The sequence below is a fragment of the Pristis pectinata genome, chromosome 14 (genome assembly GCF_009764475.1).
Source record: "Pristis pectinata isolate sPriPec2 chromosome 14, sPriPec2.1.pri, whole genome shotgun sequence".
In the NCBI taxonomy this organism is placed as follows: domain Eukaryota; kingdom Metazoa; phylum Chordata; class Chondrichthyes; order Rhinopristiformes; family Pristidae; genus Pristis; species Pristis pectinata.
The window spans coordinates 8,518,485-8,540,484 of NC_067418.1; the positions used below are offsets into that span (position 1 = coordinate 8,518,485).

At 39.5% G+C, this 22,000-nt stretch overlaps 1 protein-coding gene across 2 annotated transcripts in view; it reads left to right on the top strand.

Annotated features, from left to right (window-relative positions):
• qser1 (glutamine and serine rich 1) overlaps window positions 1-22,000 on the top strand; it is a 102,134-nt gene that overhangs the window by 52,416 nt on the left and 27,718 nt on the right. The window contains exons 1-5 of one of the 2 annotated variants that reach the window (XM_052029394.1): window positions 2,326-2,423; window positions 6,248-6,376; window positions 13,140-13,301; window positions 15,827-19,612; window positions 20,596-20,921. In XM_052029394.1, coding sequence (XP_051885354.1) covers window positions 6,352-6,376; window positions 13,140-13,301; window positions 15,827-19,612; window positions 20,596-20,921 — 4,299 coding nt within the window. In that variant the 5' untranslated portion in view covers window positions 2,326-2,423; window positions 6,248-6,351. Of the gene's footprint in view, window positions 1-2,319; window positions 2,424-6,247; window positions 6,377-13,139; window positions 13,302-15,826; window positions 19,613-20,595; window positions 20,922-22,000 lie in introns of those variants that run through there. The other variant, XM_052029393.1, reaches the window with a different exon arrangement.

Below are 22,000 nucleotides of genomic sequence, written 5' to 3' on the forward strand. Positions count from 1 at the left end.
TGGAAACCAATCTGATTGCTCTAAATATTTTTCCTCCAATCAGTTGAGTACGCTTGGATTGAATGAAACATCACACATTAGGAAAAAGCAAGAAAGTTTTAACTTCGTCTTACAGCTACTCAATGTCCACTGGAAATGTGTCAATTAAGTTTTGCTTCTGGAGCCCAACTTTTATCCTGGGTGTGGAGGGGTGTGAATTTGATTTTGATATTGTGTGTTGTGTATTTCTGGGCAATAAGTGTGGTTTTGATAATGGGCTGTTTACTAATTAGGTTGTAATTACACCTTTTTGTGCTGAGTTGGCGTTAGTCCACAAATGTCATGCTAGTTCAGATTTACACACACTCAAATCCATTTTAGCCTGTTAGGCTCTCTCACTCCTGGCAAATCAGATATGCTTAAACAGCTTTCAGACAACATGGGGCAGTGCCAGGCTGGCTGATATTTAGCCAATATTTGTTGGGTATATTTTATTGAGTGGCTTTATGCAATGGAAAATTGGAGTTCATTAATCTCTCTCTCAAGATCATTTGGAAAAGGGAGATAATTGTTTCTGTTTGCAGGAACAAGATTATATTTGAAGATGATAAACTTCAGAGGTTGTGAGGTGACCTAATAGAGGTGTTTAAGGTCACAATGGGCATCGAGAGTAGACAGAAACTGTTCCTATTGACGAAGGATCAAGGAGTAGGTTTAATAGGTTGAAAGTGATTTTAAAAAAAAGAACTAGAAGTCACACCAGGTAAATAATTTTTTGCACAGTGTGTAGTTAGGATCTGGAATGCGTTGCCAGAGAAGTAATGGAGGCAGATTCCATTGTAGCACTAAAAATGGAGGTAGACCAAATCTGAAAGGAAAGAATTTGCAAGGTTATGGGAAGAGGGTGGGTAAGTGGGACTGGGTGAGTGGGACTAGCTGACTGGATAGACTTCAAGGAGGTATAAATGTCCTGACAGAATGGGCAGATAGCAGATGAAATTTAATACTGAGAAATAAGTGTTGCATTTAGTCGGAAGGATGGAAGAAGCAATATAAAACTACAGGATAAAATTCAAAGGCTAGAAGAATAGAGTTGGTGATAAATATGCATTGTTTGTTGAAAACGGCAGAGCAGGTTGTGAAGATGTTTAAAAAGGCATCTGGGATCCTGTGCTATAAAGGGTAAGGAAGCTGTGATAAACCTGTATGTAAAACTTGTTTGGTCACAATTGGAGTATTGTCTGGCTCTTGGTTTGCTGTTTGGGAAAGCGATGAGGGCTTTGGAGAAAATATTCACCAAAATAATTTTGGGGATGAGGAATTGTAATTATGTGGTTAGACTGAGGACACCTAACAGAAACTGTTCCCATTGGCAGAGGGTCAAGAAGTAGGTTTGATAGATTGATAAACAAAAGAACCAGAAGTCACATGAGGAAAATAATTGTTTATCATGGCAAGATGGTGAGTGGTTAGGATCTGGAATGCATTGCTGGAGTAATAATGGAAGTAGCATTGAAACCAACTGCGGAAGGAACTCAACAGGTCAAGCAGCATCTTTAAGGAAAAGGGATAGTCGATGTTTCGGGTTGAGACACTGCATCAGACTGAGAGTGTAAAGGGGGGAAGTGAAAGCTGGTAAGCGATAGGTGGATCCAGGTGGGGGTTGATGGAGCCATGTGGGGAAGGGTGGAGATGGTGACAGAGGCTGGGAGGTGATAGTGGAGACCAGGAAGGGCTGATTATTACCCCCCACGTGGCTCCGTCTGCCCATGAACTCTTCACCTGGATCCATCCATCACTTGCCAGCTCCTGCCTCACTCTAATCCCTCACCTCTTTGTACTGGCTACCTCCTGTTTACACTCAGTCCTAATTCAGGGTCTCAACCGAAACGTTGACCATCCCTTTGACGCTACAGATGCTGCTGAGTTCTTCCAGCAGTTTGTTTGTTGTGCTCCAGATCCCAGTCACTGCAGTGTCTTTTGTCTCCATAGTAACGGAAGCACGTTTAATTGTAGCACTCAAAGTGGAGCTACAGGTGTATTTGAAAGGAAAGATTTTTTCAGGGTTATGGGGAGAGGGTGGAGGAGTGAGAGTAGCTGGATTACTTTTATATAGATGAGGTATAGATATGACAGGCCAAATGACCTCCACCTATGATTCTGTGAAATACTTTTAAATATATATATTGCAACATCGCGGTGTAAAGAACTTTTGTTTAAGCTTTAAACTCGATAATAGTTTTTTAATCTTTGCATTTCTTCCTCCCACCCTGTCCCTGTTTAAAAATAACTTTTTGTTGCATGTGAATAACTAAATCTGTTAACTTTGTTTCTTCTCAGCTTGAGCTATGGAGCATCACATCCAGAAACTGACCTCATTCATAGACAGGCTTATGCAACATCTCACCAGCTGCCTGGCTATACCACTACACATCATCCTACAGGTACAAAATAGTTTACAATGTTGATTTAAATAACTTTCTTCGAAGTTTAAAAAAAGATGTCTGGAATAAAAACACAATATGTTGGAAATATTCACTTGGACAGCCTGTATCTATGAAGAGAGAATCAGTGTTTAATGTTTCATGTCAATGACCTTTTATCAGATCTGAGAAAAGTTAGAAATCAAATAAGTTTTGTTGCTGAGAAAGGAATGTGTGGATGTGTGACTATTATCATAATATGATGTGTATTAAAACCATCTTTTTAGCATTCCTTTGAAATCTGTTTTCATGTAATTTTTGGAATTGGCAATTTGTAATTTTTATCAACAAATAAATTGGAAGCGTGACAATTTTTTCAGTTAGATGGCTCTGGATTGATTACTCAACTAGTTCAAAGCCATGGAATATTTTAAAAATAAATTGCACCACTTTGGAAATGGTATTGAAAATTATCTTGAAGTGCTACATATTCAAAGTCCATGTTCTGGCCTACTAAGACGAGGGCAATGGGAAGTGTAGAAATGCTGCCACCTACAGCACTCCTCCAGGTCACACAGCCTTGACTTAGAAGTATATTGTTGTTCTAGATGCTGGAACTTCCTGCCAAACGGAACTGTGCAGGGACTTTTACCAAAAGGACTGGAGCAGTTCAAGGGCAACTTGTCACCATCTTCCCATTAGAGATGGGTAATAAATACTAACCTTGGCAGTGACACCCACTTCTGTAAATAAACTAAAAACAATGACATCCTGCTTGCCAAGAGGGAAGAACAATCACACAGTATATCATTTCATCATTAACATGAAATTTTAACTGTTTCTTTCTCTGGATTCTGCCTAACCCGTTGAGTGTTTGCAACATTTTTCTGTTGTTGTTTCAGATTGCCAACATATTTTTGCTTTTTGATGTGTGACTTTTTTGTTTGGTAACATTGTTTAAACAAAAGGGTACAGTTCTAAAACTTTAACACAAGGCAAATAGTTTTCTCAACCAACTTGCTGATTTGATTTTAAAATTTTTCCTCCTCGATGGTAACATTACTCATATTCATTTTAACATAGTCTTGTCTTTGAGGTTCATGCTGCATTTCAAATTGGAGTGCAAGATCAAAACGCACTCTAGTGCAGGTGAATAGAAACAGTGAGGAAGCATTATGCCATTGGAGAAGGCTTTTTGGGAAGAGATGTTAAACTAAGACATGTATAGTCTGCTCTGAAAGATTTAAAAGCAGAGATGTTCATCCCAGTATTTAAAACAGAAAATACTCAGCAAGTCAGGCAGCATCTTGGGAGGAGGGTGGGAAACAAATGTACCATCTCTGGTCTATGACATTTCATGACAAGTGGAGAAAAATGAGAGTTTTTTAAAAACGCAGAAATTTGCAGAGAAAGAACCAGGGGCACAGAGAATGGAAGAAAAGGTCTGTGATAAAATGGGAAATTGGGTGACAAAAATGTTGAAGGTGACAGGAAGAGGATGGGTAATGGCTCACAAATAAAACTTGTGTCTGGGGAGACAGAAATAAGAGATGAACAAAATCTAAAATTATCATAAGAAGGGAGTCGAAAAAGTAACGCTGAATGTTGGTAAAGTCCGTAGAGCCCAATTATCTGAATTTATTGGAATCAGTGTTGAATTCTGCAATGTTTTTACTCAAGAGGTGAGATTCTTGTGCAGAGACTTATTTCAATTATTCAGCATCTGTGGCACTTTGCTATTGGATTAACATTCTTTCCATTATCCTTTATGCCCCCCCCCCCCCCCATATCTACTCCTCAACCAATATCACTAAAAAGTAGATTATTATTAGTATTTATGGGACATTATAGTACCAAGTGGCTGCCGTACTTCAGAGTGCAAGAATGTTTTGCTATGCTTTAACAAAAAGCCACTAAGATGAATTTTCCGAGAAAGTATCCACATTTACACAATGCCTTTTGAATCCTTTTCAGGAGGTCCCAAAGTACAGTTAATTAGGTACTTTTGAAGTACTGCAGGATTGCACTGGAATAACACTAAATTTCTGTGGTCAAATTAGGAGTGTGACTCGAACCCATAACTCTTTGACTCTGGAGCAATCAACAGAGTCATAGCTGAAAATAGAATATCTCCAAAGAGTTAGTTTTAATTAAATTGGTTGTCAGCTGAAGAATGTAAAGTAGGACTAAGTGTTTTGGAATACAAGAATATCACAGTATGAGAGGCTGCCTGAGGCCACTTTCACTTCTGTTGGCTTTTTTTTCCAGCTCCATTATCCCATTTTGTTGCCCTTTTAATCTGTTTCCTCTTTAATGTTTTCAAATATTTATCCATGAGCCATTTAAAAGCTATTGTGGATTCTGCTTTCCCACTATTGCTGATAAAACATTCCGTTGCCAGAAACAGGATTGTGATAACAACTGGATAATGTTTTTTAATGTTAATTTAAAGTATAGCTTCCTGGCTCCCTTGGAAGTAGTGTCGCGGAAACTTTCGCTTCATCTTGCCTATGTATAAGGTTCACGGATAATATTTTCAATATTTCTGCTAGAACTGCTAATTTTGTTTGTCATTTGGTGATCATAAATTTAAACTCTTAGCTATCAGTTCACAAACTGCAAGCCCTCAATTTCAGGAAAAAGATTGTATCTCACATTTATGCTAATGAATAGTACCTGTGTCTCCAATATTTCCTCAAAACCAAAGCTTCTCATCCTTTTGTATTGCTTCCAATTTCTCTACATTAAATGTCATCCAGTATTTATTTGATCAATGTGTTAATCATGTGTACCCCTGAAGTTATTTGAAATCCTCTTCAAATTTACTCGGTCCTTATTTTGTACAAATCTTGAAAGCCTGTGACGAGGTTATTTAATTACACTTTGTGAAAAGCAGTGGCCCAAATTATGCTTGCATCTCATTTTATATTTTCCAATCCCAAACAAAAAATCCATTAACCGTATCTCCCCCTTTCTTTCTTTTTTATCCATACGACCACATTGATTGTTATCATATGTTTGTTCAGGGAACATGGATGATGTTAGCAAGCCTTGCATTTATCGTTGCCCCTTGAATTGAATAACTTGCTAGGCCTCCAGACAGGGCACTTGAGAGTCAATGGCACTGTTTATTTGGAGTCATGTACATGTTCTTTGGATAATACCATACTTTCATGAGTTGCCATTTCTGATGTTTTTTTAAAAGAAAAATCCATACTTATTTAAGTTCTCCAATCTCTATGACGGGATTTGGCTCTAGGTCAGTGGTCTGGGCTCTGAAGGCTAATCAAGTAACGTTACCAGTGTGTTACTATACCTCTGAATTGCATACTATAATTCATCCAGCACCAGTTCTGTGTAGCACCTTATCAAATTGCATTTAAATGTCCATTCTTTATATCCACTGCATGTTTTGTAAAGAAACTTTCAAAATGCTGCATCAGTGCTTTACAAGTGCTTTGTGGGTGGAAACCCCCTGAAAATATTGTTGCAGGAAACCTCAGCCAAACTTCTGAAAATCTACAAACAACAGAAACCTATCAGATCTTATCTTTTAAGTTGCTCTACTAGCAAAAATAGTGTTTGTTACATAAGCAAATGCAGAAAATTGGAGAATAAAAATTTTGCTTTAAGCCATGTGCAGCCCTTGGTTGGCTAAAATGTGCAGAAATTTGATGTGGCAAATGCTGGAAATCCCTGAACATTTTGTAATTGTTTTCTTCTTTATGTCCCCTTTTGTATTTTACTATTAAATATGAACCAATGCTAGGTCCTGGGAGATGGTTATCAATCTTGTAAAGCTGAAATTTATTCTGTTCAGAAATTTCTTTCTATTCTCTCTACAGACTGATCCTGTTTTCTAGTGCATATGTCTATGCTTACCAAGCATTATCTGATCAAAGAAAATACATGTAGGGAAGAGCAGACAAGGAGACAGTAGAAAAATCAAATGGAAGCAAGGAGCAAGAAAGGCAGTAAGCAAATACTGGAAGGACCAAAGATTTATTTGATGATAAAGGCACACAAAAAAAAAGAATTATAAAGTAAAATGAATTGTTTAGATTAACCATAATTGCTACTATTTCCTTGAGGACAATTAGAATTTGGCAAAAAAAATGTTGGCCTTGTCAGCAAGGACACATCTTGAGTGAATGGGGAAAAAAATTGATGAATGGTAAAATTATTTTTAATAAAGGTAATGGAAGGAGGGAAATAAAATATTTTAATCCCAAGTACCTGGGAAGTTACAGCTTGCTTTGAAGTGTCTGGGTTTTAGTTGTGTGTATATTAAAGGTTCAATCTTAGTAGCATTTTTTAAAGTATTGTTTAAAAATACGTACTTAACCTTCACTAGTAGTGAGACTCCCTAAAGCAATCAAGTACGTTTTGTATGAAATTCCATTCTTGTGTAATTTTTTCCCCATGTGGAATTGTAAACTCCACATACTTTTTATATTGAGAACAGATGATAAAAATACACACATTGCATTACTAGAAGTAGTTTGCAACCCTTGTCTGGTATTATTCTTGAATTTCATTCTAATTGTATGCCTAATACAATGCCAGAAGACTACATGATAATCAAACTGCGATACAGTGCGTAGCTGTATTGTGGACCTTGTTATAATTTCCTAGTAGTTTTGTTGTTAACCAGTAATCAGATTTGTCCACTTTTAAATGTTGAGGTTGAACTTTTCACTTTTGATCTTTGGTTCAATTTTGAGTTTCTCCTTTTTTTTTAATGTGTTCAGTGTAATATGTTAATTTAAATTATTAAAAATAAAGTCAGTTAGTAAGAGTCATCAACTTCCACTCTCTAGTATGTATGCTGTTAAATTAACAAAGTCTAGCATGTCTGTGTACTGGTTTTGCAAGCAACATGACAAACTCTTTAGCAGAATGGCTCAGTGAATTTGCTTGCAGAGGAAATTTCCTTGTGCAAACAAATTGTAATCCCAAGAGTCCTTATGGAACCCACGTATTAGGGAAATTGTTCAATTTAAGGGATTTCATTCCAGAGGGTGTATTGCCTTGTAGAAATCTTGCCCAACCAGCAAGCTGCTAAAAGCCACAGTAAAAGAAAATCAGCAAGTCATTAGGACTGATGGTATCGCTCCCCTACTAAACCCATTTCTGGAATGCTTGAAATCAAGCCTCATTGTGTTGTCATCTATTGTAATTCTTGGACCCTGTAAACAGTGTTGAACACAGGCAGTTTAGAAGAAAAAGCTAGAATTAAGGGTAGAACTATACTGTTTTTCCTTCACAGTTACAAAATAGGAAACTGCATGGTACCTGTGCTAGAAATTTCACAGAATTGCTAATTGGTTTATTATTATCACATGTACCAAGGTACAATGAAAAACTTTGTTTTGCATGCCATCCATACAGATCAATTCATTACAACAGTGCATTGAGGTAGTACAAGGGAAAACAATAACAATGCAGAAAGTGGAGGCAGACAATAAGGTTCAAGGCCATAACGAGGTAGATTGTGAGGTCAAGACGCCATCTTATTGTACTAGGGGTCCGTTGAGCCGTCTTATCACAGACGGATAGAAGCTGGTAGTACATGCTTCAGGCTTTTGTATATTCTGCCTGATGGGAGCAGTGAGAAGAGAATGTCTGGGGTGAGTGGGGTCTTTGATTATGCTGGCTGCTTTACCGAGGTAGTGAGAAGTGTAGGCAGAGTCCATAGAGGGGAGGCTGGTTTCCATGATGTGCTGAGCTGTGTCCACAGCTCTCTGCAGTTTCTTGTGGTCTCAGGCAGTGCAGTTGCCATACCAAGCCATGATACCTCCGGATAGGATGCTTTCTTTGGTGCATTGATAAAAGTTTGTGAGGGTCAAAGGGGACATGCCAAATGTCTTTTTCTTGAAATTTTTCAAGAATCTTGTTCTTGAAAGATTGTTCCTTAAGGGGCTGGGCTGACTTATTAGAAATGCAAATACACACAGTGTAATATGTTAATATATGCAGTTTGACAAACATGAGTTGCAATGTCTTGTGAAGATTTGCTGTGAAGTCCAGTCTGTAGAAAAGATGAGAAGGAAGACAGCAGGTTTAAGCCATTTTCATTTTAATTCCCTGGTTGGAATGATCATTCAGCTTGCAAATAGAATTTCCATGAATAAAATCATAATTCTGATTGCTGGGTTGCAGTTCTAGCAAATGCTGGTTGCGTAGCGGTCAATGTAATGCTATTACAGTGCCAGTGATCAGGGTTCAATTCCAGCCACGGTCTATAACGAGTTTCTATGTTTTCCCAGTGACTGAGTGGGTTTCCTCCAGGTGCTCTGGTTTTCTCCCACATTCCAAAGACATACGGGTTAGTAGGTTAACATGGGTGTAATTGGGTGGCACGGGTTCGTTGGGCTGGAAGGGCCTGTTACTGTGCTGTATAAATAAAGTTTAAAGTTTTAAAGTAAAATGCCTTCCAGCTTCTGTGATCATTTCCAAATTGCTACATCTTTCAAAGACTACTATTTTTACCTGCTAAAGTAGCATCTATTAACCTGCACATTTTTGTTTGGTGAATTGATCGAGATAATTCATGCTCATTGATGTGTATGGTTTAATTTTTTTTTGCCTTCTGAAGTGATTGGGAAAAATATGATTGACTCCACATATTGTCTACTAAACTATGTACCAACAAAAAATGACCTTGAGACATCAAACCTATGGGCATCTGGAGTATATGGCCCAGGGAATTGCTAATAATAATGTGAATAATAGTTAAATTTAAGGATGGAATTTTTGACTTTTTCTTGAATGTTCGTGGGTTTATATATCCTTTTCCAGGCATTTGAGAGAGAAATCTTGGCTGATGTGGTACAAGGCAAATAGTGTGCAAAAGAAACAAGATGCTAGAAGAACTCAGTGGTTCAGGCAGCATCTGTGGAGGGAAATGGACAGTCAACGTTTCAAGTCGAGACCCTTAATCTGGACTGAAAGGGAGAGGATTTGTTTCAACAGGTGAAGGAAATGGTAGAACAAGAGCTAGCAAGCAACAGGTGGATCCGTAGGCAGATGGCGGAGGGGAGAGTGGAAGTAGCAACAGAAGCTGGGAGGTGATAGGTGGAGGCGACAAAGGGCTGTTGATGATGGAATCTAATAGGAGAGGTAGGTGGGAGGGCAGATGGGAACAGTAGGGGACAGGAACCAATGGGAGGAGTGTGGATGATGGGCAGATGGAATGGATGGAGCAGGGGAAAAGAAATAAGGTGATGGGGGCAGGGGTGATTATGCACTGTTGAAGGTATCAGATGATGTAAAATACAGAAGCTCTGTCTATCCCCTGAAATAGAACAAAAAAAACCTTTAGAACTTTCCTTGGTGGCAGGATTCCCTCAAGGTCTCAGACAATATTTTTCTTTCTGCCAACATTACTTAAAAATAATTACCTGGTCATTACCTCGTTGCTGCTTGTGAGTCCTTTCTATGAGCAAATAGGCTGCATTATTTTCCTATATTGCAATAATGACTGCATATCAAAGGTACTGAATTGGCTGTAAAGTTCCTTGGGATGTCCTGAAGTGAAGCAAGATCTTGTATGCTTTCTTTGCTTCAACCAATTTGCATGTTTCTTCTTTTACAATTTGGGTTGTTTTTTTAATCACTGTAAGGTGGATGTGGTTGCACATGAATTCAATTAATCAGCTTTTCACAAGAGTGATTAGATTATTGCTTGTTGAGAAGGAAGTTTGTTTTTTCTTCCTTGGAGAACATATGAAAATTAGTGTAAAGCAGGATTAAATAGATGTTTTCAGTAGAGCTAAATGTGTTTTTTTTCAATTTATTCTGGCTATCAGCCCATGCTTGACCAAGAAATCTACAGAGATTATAAAAATAATAAAAATGACAAAATTAGAAGTTGGATACATCTGAATACACATAGTATATAAAACGCAGCAGATGAATTGAGCGTGCAACCAGAAATGTGTATGATCTATTAGCTGTTACAGAGACGTGGCTGTGAGATGATGTGGGTTAAAGTCATAGAGCAATACAGCACAGATACAGGCCCTTCGGCTCAACCAGTCCATGCTGACCAGTGCCCACCCAGCTGGTCCCAATTTCCTGTGTTCGGCCCATATATCCTTCGAAGCCCTGACCTATCCAAGTGCTTTTTAAATGATACTATTGTACCTGCTTCAACCACTTCCTCTGGCAGCTCATTTTATATACTCACCACAACTGCAACATAATGTCCCAACTCCTATACTCAGTGCCCTAACTGATGAAGGCCAGTGTGCTAAATTCCCATTTCGCCACCCTGTCCACTTGTGACGCCGCATTCAATGAACTATGCACTTGTACTCCTAGGTCCCTCTGTTCCATTACACTCCCTAGTGCCCTAACATTCATAGTATAAATCCAATGCTAGTTTGAATTTCCTCACACTTATCTGTATTGAAATGCATTTGCCACTCCTCGGCCCATCTTCCCTAACTGATCAAGATCCCCCTGTAATCTACGATAGCCTTCTTCACTATCAACAACACTTCCTAATTTCGTGTCATCTGCAAACTTACTGATCAAGCCTTGTGCATTCACATCCGAATCATTTATATAAATAATGAATAACGAGAGTCCCAACACTGACCCCTGCGGCACACCACTAGCCACCAGCCTGCATTCTGAGAAACGGCCTTCAACCACCCTCCCTCTGCTTCCTAACTCTGAGCCAATTTTGAATCCGTCTAACTAGCTCTCCCTGGATTCCATGAGACATAACCTTCCGGACCAGCCTGCCATGCAGGACCTTGTCCAAGGCCTTGCTAAAGTCCAAATAGACAACATCTACTGCCTTACCCTCATCTACCTATTTGGTTACCTCTTCAAAAAAAAACTCTAAAGAGTTCATCAAGCACGACTTTCCATGCACAAAGTCATGCTGACTCCTCCTAATCAGACTCTGTCTATCCAGATGCTGGTAGATACTGTCCCTCAGAATTCTCTCCAGTAACTTGGGACTAGCTGGCTAGCTCGGTGGGCACCATGGTCACCATGGATTCGTTGGGCCGAAGGGCCTGTACCTGTGCTGTATTGCTCTATGACTGTATATAAAAAAAATGAATTGCCTGCATAAGATTAAGGTAAAAACTGAAACTTCAAAACCAAGCTATGGCAGATATTTAACAAATTGTTTAGCCTTAATATACCATTATGAGAATCATAATGCACTCAAAATTTTCAAAACACGATGGATTTTAAAATTTTATTTTTTTTAAAACAAATGTTGGAATTTCAGTTTTTACCTTGGTCTTGTGCAGGTAATCCATTCTTCAAATACACTCAGATCAATAGAGTACAGATACAGGCCCTTCAGCCAAATGAGTCCATTGCCATCCACGGTACCCACCCAGCTAGTCCCAATTTCCTGCGTTTAACCCATATGTCTCTAAACCCCACCCCTCCATGTACCTATCCAAGTGCTTCTTAAATGATTCTATTGTACCTGCCTCAACCGCTTCTTCTGGCAGCTTATTCCATATACTCACTATCCTCTGCATGAAAAAGTTGCCCCTCAGGCCACCTTTTTAAATCTTCCCCCCTTCACTCTAAATCTGTGGCCCCTAGTTTTGAACTGCCCTACCCTGGGAGGGAAAAAAACTGTTAGTCCATCTTATGCCTCTCCTGATTTTAAGCATTTCTATAATGTCACCCCTCATTCTACATTCCAAGGAATAAAGACCTCGCCTGACCAACCTCTCCCTATAACTCATGCCCTCTCGTCCTGACAACATCCTTGTATATGTCTTCTGCACTCTTTCCAGTTTAACCACGTCTTTCCTATAACAGGGTGACTAAAACTATACGATATTTCAAGTGCGGTCTCACCGACAACTTGTACGACTGCAACATAATGTCCCAACTTCTTATGCTCAGTGCCCTGACTGATGAAGGCCAGCGTGCTAAATGCCTTTTTTTTTAACCACCCTGTCTATCTGTTATGCTGCTTTCAATGCACTATGCATTTATTCTCCGTGGTCCCTCTGTTCCATTACATTCCCAAGTGCCCTACCATTCATAGTATAAATCCTACCTTGGTTTGACTTTCCAAAATGTATCACCTCACACTTGGTTGGGATCTGAATGCTGAAAGGTACCTGAAATAGAGGAAGGATAAGAAGCTTGGAAAGGGTGAAGGAATGCATCTGTTAGTATACTGTGTACAGTATTGGACACTTTGTTTAAGAATTTGAATGTCTTGGAAGCAGTTTAGAGTTTACTCAACCAACATCTGGAATGGCAGCATGTCTAAGGAAAGGTTGAACAAGCTAAGCTTGTATCTGCTGCAGATTAAGGAAAGAGAACTTGATTGAAACATAGAAGTTCTCAGAGTATTAACAGGGTGGATGAGGAGAGCATGCTTTCAATTGTGAGAGAATCCAGAAATAGGTATCAAGTTTTTTTTTAAAGAAAGGTTCAGCCTTCTATGATCGAGATGAGGCATCTTTTTTCTCTGAGGGTCTTCAGAGCTCTTCCTCAAAGGATGGGGAAGGCAGAGTCTTTCAATATCTTTAAGGCAGAGGTAGATAGCTTGTTGATAAGTAAGGGGATGAAGGCTTAGCTTTGATGCCTTGGGATTTACTGTTTTAATTAGCAGTTGATAGTAATGGCTGGTCTTCAGCTAAATATGAAACAGTACTTAGGGTGACTATTCATTACTGATTACATCCTATTTTGCATAATTCTGGCCAATAGTATTCATTGTTGTCTGCATTTGTTCAGGGCTGTCCAGTTTGTTTGATGCAACCATGCAACATTCTGGCAGTGGTGCATCGGAGACATCTGTTATGAATTTCCTTTCGGCTATTGAATCACGTACCCCTCAGAGTGGACCTGCTACAGCCTCCCTGCTACCACAGTTCAGAACACCTTCATGGCAGACAGGTAAGACTAAATTATGAAGCTGGAAGACTTGAGCTTTTTTTGGTTAGCTTATATTTTACATGGGTATTTCTCCATGCCAATTCCAGCATCAACTGAGAAGATAGATACCACAAAGTGAAGGAAGTTATAGCATGAATAAGTATTGGCCAATCTGGTGCATCTGTTAACAGCTCCGTGCTTTTGAACTTTTTGGGTGGGGGGGGGTGAAGGGAAGCAAATGCAAAATAATTTGTGTTGCTGGTCACCTCTTTCCTTCCATCCCCTTTTGATCTCTTCCACCACCCCTACCCCAGCCCACAAAATGATATTCTGGTATAGTTTAATTTTTTTGTTGTCAAGGAAACTAAAGTTCTCATTTGAACTTGAAATAGTTTATATCTGGTAATTTGATTGCATTTTGGCTGATCTTACGATTTTAAAAGGTTGGATTTCTCTGTTTCCTTTGATTAGAGAGCCCCAATTATTGCTAACTAAACTAAAATTGAGAAAAGTAGAACATTAATTTTCTCTTCAATCGCAAAAAGGATTGTTTTCAAGTTTTGAGCCAAAGGTTAGCGTAACACTATTACAGTGCCAGCGATCGGACTTCAGTTTCAGCCGCTGTCTATAGGGAGTTTGTACGTTCTCCCCATGACTGCGTGGGATTCCTCCGGGTGCTCTGGTTTCCTCCCATATTCTAAAGATGTACAGGTTAGTAGGTTAACATGGGTGTAATTGGGCAGCGCGGGTTTGTTGGACCAAGAGGGCCTGTTACCGTGCTGTATAAATAAAGTTTAAAATCAGTTACCAATGTTGCCCATTATCTGAAGTATTGGGCTTATCTATAAAATGTAGGTAAATGATTTTTTAAAAAAAAACTTATAAGTTAAACATTCTGGTCATAAACCACAGCAAAGTTGCATATGGTTTTGTAAGTTATTGTCTCAACTTTTTAAAATGATGCTCTGAGTAAGCTCCCACCTTGCATCTTCCATAAGCTTGAGCTCATCCAGAGTTCTGCTATCCATATCCCAGCTTGTGTCACATCTCATACACCTATTAGCTGTGTGTCTGTTGATTTACATCCAGATTTTCTATTTGTTTTATTACTTCACACTTTCTTTCCTCTTTTAATCTTTTCTGGCTCGAGGTTCCCTTGAATATCTGCACTTTTCCAATTCTGGCCTATAAATCATATTTTTGTCCTTTTGTTGATCAAATCTTTGACTCTAAATTGCTCTCTAAGGCTTTTGTTTCTTTCTCTTTCTCCTAAAGGCACAGATTAAAACACTTTTCTTTGACTCTCCTCTGTCAAACAATCTTGCCTAACACTTCGGTGCAGTCACCTTATTGTAGGACAATTGGTATGTTCTTTTAAACCAATGTGCAACACACTAAAAATAGTGAGTAAAGTATGTGTTAAATCACATTTGTATACTCATCCTGAATCCAGTAGCCAGTCAAGATGCTGGCAGAATTTGAAATGAAATCCATGGCAGTCCATAAAGGGTAACTCACTTGGTTAAGTTGAGCTTTGACTGCTGAGTTCCCACAACAGTTAATCCTTCTTTTCTGTTTGGTTCTCTACAAAACTGTGCACTGCTGCGGTTGAGTCCATTGAGGCATTCTTCTCAGTTAAGTCCATCAGTAATATTTTGGTATACTGAATGCTGGATTGGTTGTGCTCTTTCTCTCGCAGCATTTGTAACTACTTTTTTTATGCTATTGACAAAGTTAATGGCACGGAGATGAAATTCTGTTGCGCATACATAAATATTTGGTGCCAACAGAATGGTAGTTGCCTGCATTGTGAATATCCCTTTCTGTTGCCTTACAGGAGAAATTGTCAAATGATCAATGGGGCCACCTCACCATGTCTACCCGAGCCTAAATGGCTAGTGTCAGAAATGAAAGGTTTATTCCTTATTAAGCAGATAGCTATAAAAGCTACACTCTGCCATCTGCAGTGTTCATAAAAAGAACTACCAATACAAACATAAGTACCTTTGCCTGGAAATTTGATGTTGATCAGCTCTATTAGTCATTAACGATAGAAAACAAACTACAGAATAATTCTGTGGACACTTTTTCAGTGCCTGTTATTTTTGAATTTCTTTGCAAAGAAGTTGCATATTATTGAGCTCAAGTTAAAGTTGGAATGAAAAAATTGAAGCCCAGTTGGTATGTGTGGAAGGAGGAGACCGGTGAACAAAATTTGTCTTTTCTTGAAACCAGGGATTAAGAGTACAACAATGAAACTATTTCTGACTTCTGAATTTCTTCAAGCTTCATAACAAGTGAAAACATAATTAGTCTTTGAGATAATGTTCATCTGGATCTATCCAGTTGAACAATTTATTTGAAAACAATAGCTTAGGGCCCAAGTTTTGGTATAATATATAATTTGCATATTTGATGAATCTCGGCATAAAATAACTTTTTATAAATTTCTATTTTTGTTTTATGAAGAGAATTTTGGGGGGCTAAGCAAATCAATATTTTTGTATTTGACGTGCTCTGTAATTTTTTTAAATTAAATTTTCTAGGTATGCACTCTTCAACGCCTACAGAACTGTTCGTCACTGGAGCACTGCAAGCTTCAGGAACATTCCCGCCATCAGCTCTTGCAGCTTATCAGCATCCTTCTTCCTTCAGTAGTCGTGGCTTTACTGGTACCCAGTCTCTGACGCTACAAGATGCAGCTTTCAATCCTACAACAAACGGGCTTCTTTCTCCACATGATCCTTTGCTTCAGATCAAGTCTTCTCAGACTGCTGTTCCTTCCCCATTGACATTTGACAGAATTGGTAGTACTGTTTTAAGTACAAGCATACCCCAGTCTTCAACATATCGTTCTGCTCAAGAATCTGCTCCTCATCACTTACAACCACAATTTAGCTTGTTGCCTTCAGCACTTGGACCAGCTCAGCAAGCCTCTCAACCATATGCCACGTCAGTTTTTTCTAGTTCAACTGCCTCTATTGAAAGGGCACTTCAAAGAGAATGTAGTGTTATTAAGCATCACCAGCGGCCTTCCAGCTCACACTCGGTGCAGGCGCAGTTACCAAGTTCTCACCATTCCTTGCAAAACTATCTTGCCAGTGGGAGTGGAGTTGATTTTCAGGAAACATCAAGACATACAGGTTTAGCGTGCAGCCCTCTGGGAGACCAGTCTCAGGTGAGCAATGGTGGAACTCAACAAAAGAACTCTCCAGTAACAGTTGAGCAGTCACAGAGTTATTCGTCCACTGTTCAATCTCCTGATTATTCCTCGAAACCCAAGAATTGTTCAAGGTCAGCTCAACGTTCCACAAAAACCGCCAAATCCCAAAGTGCAACCGTGACTGTACAAACACAGACTTACTCCACAGCCACGCAAAAACAAAGTTCTGTAATAGCAAGCCAGTCTCAAGTATACTCTTCAGGGCAGGCATCAAACCTAATAATGTCAAATAGTCAGTCACAGAGCTATGTTTCAACACAGTCTCAAAATATGTCGACTGTTAGTCACTCAGAAGTATATTCTTCCAGTCAGCCTGAGAAACTCACTACTTTAAGCAAGTCACCAGCTTCTTATTCCGGTCAGTCGCAGAACTTGACATCTGTTAGTCAAACACTTAGCTACTCTTCTGACCAGTCACAAGTATTGCCTTCAGTTAGTCACACTGACAACTATTCTGGTCAATCACAGAATCTGTCTTCTGTCAACCAGACACAAAGCTATTCTTCTAGTCACTCTCAGGGATTGCCTGCTGTGAGTCAGTCACAAAACAGCTATTCAGCACAGACCCAGGGCTTGTCAACTGTTAGTCTTTCACAAAGTTATGCTTCCGGACAATCTCTCACTTTGACATCCCACACGCAGTCATTGCCATTTTCTTCATCTGCTCGTGCACAGAATCTATCTGCATCCAGTCCAACTCAGAACTTTATGTCTATGCATTCGTCACCAACCAGTCAGTCACAAAGTGTTTCTTCACCCCAATCTCAGAAGTTTTTATCAGGAGTTCATTCGCCTACTTTCACTTCATCATCTCATTCACACACCATGCAAAACACTCAATCGTCCACGGACAGAAAGCAGTCTTATATAAAAAGGAAATCTGATTCTGATATATTTGCTCCTTCTAAGGAAGCTGAGGGTTTTCCTATTCAGAATTTGTTACAGCAGCAGCCTTCCCTTGATGCATCCACTCCAGGTTTAACTGAAAGTGGAATTGGGGATGAAGGTGCTGTTTACCCTGCCTCAAAAGCAGATGACCGGTATCTATCTCAGAGTGTTATCAGGAGTAATTCTCGCCTAGAGGAACAGATTGTAGGTCTTACTCTTCAAGTGTCAAAATCAGATGAAAGAAAACATGAGCACGTAAAGCAATTTAATGTGACACGACCTATAGAAATGGTAACTCATCATGGTCAGCCAATTGGTAGTAACAATGATATAAACACACACAAGATGAAAAGTGTTGCCGATTCATCACAGCCTTCGCATATAATTATGGCTGCTGAAGAATTGAAGCAGCCTCATTCTCTTTTACAAAAGGCGCCAGAGACTAGACCACAAGCTCGTCTCACACAAGTTATTAACACGCCACAACAATTGCAGACTTCCTCTGTTAATCAGGTTCCACGACTGCAGCTTTCTGGTGCACGGTTACTCCTGGGTTCATCCCGTGAAATGCCACTGTCATTGCTGCAGCAGTCAGTAGGACTCCAGGCCCAGTTGCTACAGTCAGGACTAGGTCAATCCCAAGCATCGTCACAGTCGCAGCAAATACAGGCTCAGTCTCAGGCATCCCATCATCAGTCACAATTTCTTCAACTTGAGCGGCACATTGCCCAAGCCAACGCAACGCAATCTCAACAGCTTCTGCAACAGAATTCTGAGGCAATGAAGCTAGATGGCACTGAATCTTCGAAACCACTACAGTTAACAGCAAAAGATCATTTTGATCAGACAGACAGACAGGATTCAAAGTCTCAGTTTGTTGGCCTTAGTTCTGTCTGTTTTACAGAATCTATGTTGCTTGGTGTTGATAGAAACCTCTTCTCTGGTGTTGAAGATGTGTTTTCTGCCAACGAGCAGTGTGGAGTGACTTCACAAGAGTTTGCCAAATCTGCTTGTAGTGAATCCAGTATTCAATCAGTTGAATGTGCCAATGGTTCAAAATCCACATTTCAAACAGTGACTGTAAGGCATGTTACACCAAACTTCCACACCACACAAGCTTTGCTTTCGGATCAACAAAATATACATAATTTGGCATTAAGTAATAGTCAGATTAATTTGGATCTTGAGGCAGTACCGTTAGATAATACAGCTCAGTCTAAAACTTCAAACCTTGAACAGCAAACGCTTGGAACAGATCAGCAAATACAGCCTGGTTTAAATACATCAAATTTGAATTCCATCCAAGATGCCAATGACCACAGTATTGAGGGCTTTAAAAAGCAGCTAGGTGCTAATCCAGAATCCGAAGAGGATGATAATGATGACATTCCTGATGATGGTGCCATAAATAATGCAAAGGATCCTGACTTCATTCCAAGTGGTAGAAGTAACACTGATGAGAGTGCTGTATCTGACATTGATTACAACCTGGGTGATGAGATTACGCCAGGATCTAATAATAAAAGGAAATTAAAGAGACCAGTGAAGCCTAAATTAAAAATGGGAGTACCAGCAGATGGGTGGTCTCACAGTGTGCCTGAAGAAGAAAGTAATCTAGACTTGTCGCTTGATGGTAATCAGAAAAAAAGAAGAGCAAAAGTGCAACCTAAAGAAGTGGCAGAGGATGACATTGGTGGTCAGAAGCCAGTGAAACGAAGTGGGCCGAGTAAACGCCCGAATTCCAAAGATCCAAACTCGCCTCATACATCTAATGACAGTTATTATGAAAATTACCATCAGCAAGAAAGGATAAATCAAAAAATTAGAGAAGTTGAGGAAAAGCAACCAGAAGTTAAGAGTGGTTTCATTGCATCCTTTTTAGACTTTCTTAAATCGGGACCTAAGCAGCAATTTCCAGCACCTTCTGTACGTACGGCACATCGCAATAGGCGTCCATCCACCAATACCATTCATGCTCCTCTGATTCCACCAGTTTCAACTAGTCAGTCGGTGCCAACTGCCTTATTATCGACTGAAAGTGGACCTACCAGTCCTTGCAGAAGATTAGATGATGACCTGAAGAAAAACCTGGAAACGTTAGCTGCATTTTCTTCTGATGAGGAAGATTCGGTTGGGAAGAACCATGATCTTCAGAAGAGTATTTCCTCTGCACTTTCTGTTTTGGATGATCCCAATAAAAAAGAAAAATGTACAAAAATAGGTAAGGATGCTTGCTTACTGAAATTGGGATATAACCAATAGAAAAGGAAATTGATGATTAAAAAATACTGTTGCAGAAAATACGGTTACTGTCAAATGTGAAATGTAATATTGTAATTCATACTCGTCCCATTATCATGTCGGTGCAGCCATGCTGTTTGGATAGAATATATGCTTTAAATTGTAGTTTGGAGAGATGCTTCAGAAAATATAATGTACTGCTGTCGAAATGATTTTTGTGTATCATTTCTGATTTGGGTTGGGGAAGTTATCATCAGGCAGAGAGTGGTAAATCTCCAGCATCTTTTACCCCAGAGGCCTCTGAATGCACATACAAGGCTGAGATCACTTAACTTTTGAATACTAAGAGAATTAAGGGATGGGGAAATCAGTTGGCAAAATGAATGAGGTCAAGGACTGGCAGCGATCTTATTGAATGGCAGAGTGGTCTTGGCTTACTCCTGCTTCTGTTTCCTATGTTCTGATCTGAAATTTATTTGGCTATTTGTGATAAAATATCTGTCAAGGTTCCTTTAATACATATTTGAGCAAAGAACTTGATGCTGAAAATCCAAAACAAAGACAATCAGCAGGTCAGGTACCATCAGTGGGGAGAAAAACTGAGTCAACTTTTTGGGTCAACGACCCTTCTTCAGAACTGGAGTTAAAAGTTTCAAGCTAAATGAATGTATATTTTTGGGATATGGTCGGTGGGGGGAAAATTGCGTGATTGTGCTTTTTATGGCAGAATGTCACTCCTCGTTCAATTGTTCTGTTGTGTTGTATCTAATTGCGTTCATCCCACACATTGAGTTTCTACTTTTAAATTAATAGCATGTTTATTTTGTTAAGATCTGACTACTAATTGAATGTCAAAATATTAATATTCATGTGATTAAGTTTGGAAGAATACCTTAAAAACAATGCATGTATTTATGATAACTTCCTTTTATTCTGCATTCAGTGTATATTTTTCTTTACTAGAGTCCACTAATGGAGAAAAGGGTTCCAACACTTCTGTTTCTGCTGTTATACAGCAGGAAAAAGTTACAAATCCTTCTCCGCCTCCTCCTCCTCCTCTTCCTCCTCCTCCTCCTTCAAAAGAGGAAGCACAGGAGCCAACTGAAGCTCTAGAATCTTCCAAGGAAAATGAACAAGATGATTTGAATCCTCCAGAGCGGGCTGAAAAGCAAGAACTAATTGCTGTGGAAGGTTCAACGGATGAAGAGGATATAGAAAGTGGCGGGGAGGGCATGTACAGGGAGCGAGATGAATTTGTTGTAAAGATAGAGGACATTAACGCTCTTAAGGTAATATCATTTTTTAAATATTTTCCATAAAATTTGAATTAAAGAGGATAAATTTTAATATCAAGGTTGTTTCCAAAGTCAAATGTACGCTCTGTTGTGCCCAAGTTCTCTGTTAGCTATTTAAAGACTTATAGATCTCTTGGATTTCCTTTATTCTTTTGAGAGCATAAAGATGTAGAGTTGCCCAGCTTTCCTGGAAATAGCTGGAGATGTAAGAGACTGCAGTTGCTGAAATAAGATAAAATATCTTTATTAGTCACATGTACATTGAAACACACAGTGAAATGCACCTTTTGCATAGTGTTCTGGGGGCAGCCTGCAAGTGTCACCATGATTCTGGCGCCAACGTGCATGCCCACAACTTCCTAACCCGTATGTCTTTGGAATGTGGGAGGAAACCGGATCACCCGGAGGAAACGTGCAGGGAGAACGTACAAAGTCCTTACAGACAGTGGTGGTAATTGAATCCGGGTCGCTGACGCTGTAAAGTGTTACACTACCCACTGAAGCAACACGCAAAATGCTGGAGGAACTCAATGGATCAGGCAGCATCCACGGAGGGAAATGGAGAGTTGAAGTTTCGGGTTGAGACCCTTCATCAGTCTGGGTGAAAGGTGTCAACCCGAAACGTCGACTGTCCATTTCCCTTCGTAGATGCTGCCTAATCTGCTAAATTCCTCCAGCATCTTGTGTGTTGTTCCTGGTAATAGCTAATTGCTAAGTAATTAGTTTTGTACTCCTGAGCTTGTTATTGGTTTATTATTGTCACTTGTACCGAGGTACAGTGGAAAAACTTGTCTTGCATATTGATCGTACAGGTCAATTCATTACACAGTGCAGTTACATTGGGATAGTACAGAGTCCATTGAGGTAGTACAGTTAAAAACAATAACAGCACAGAGTAAAGTGTCACAGCTACAGAGAAAGTGCATTGCAGGCAGACAGTAAGGTGCAAGATCACAACAAAGTAGATTGTGAGGTCAGAGTCCATCTCATCGTATAAGGCAACCGTTCAATAGTCTTATCACTGTGGGATAGAAGCTGTCCTTGAGCCTGGTGGTATCTGCCCTCAGGCCCCT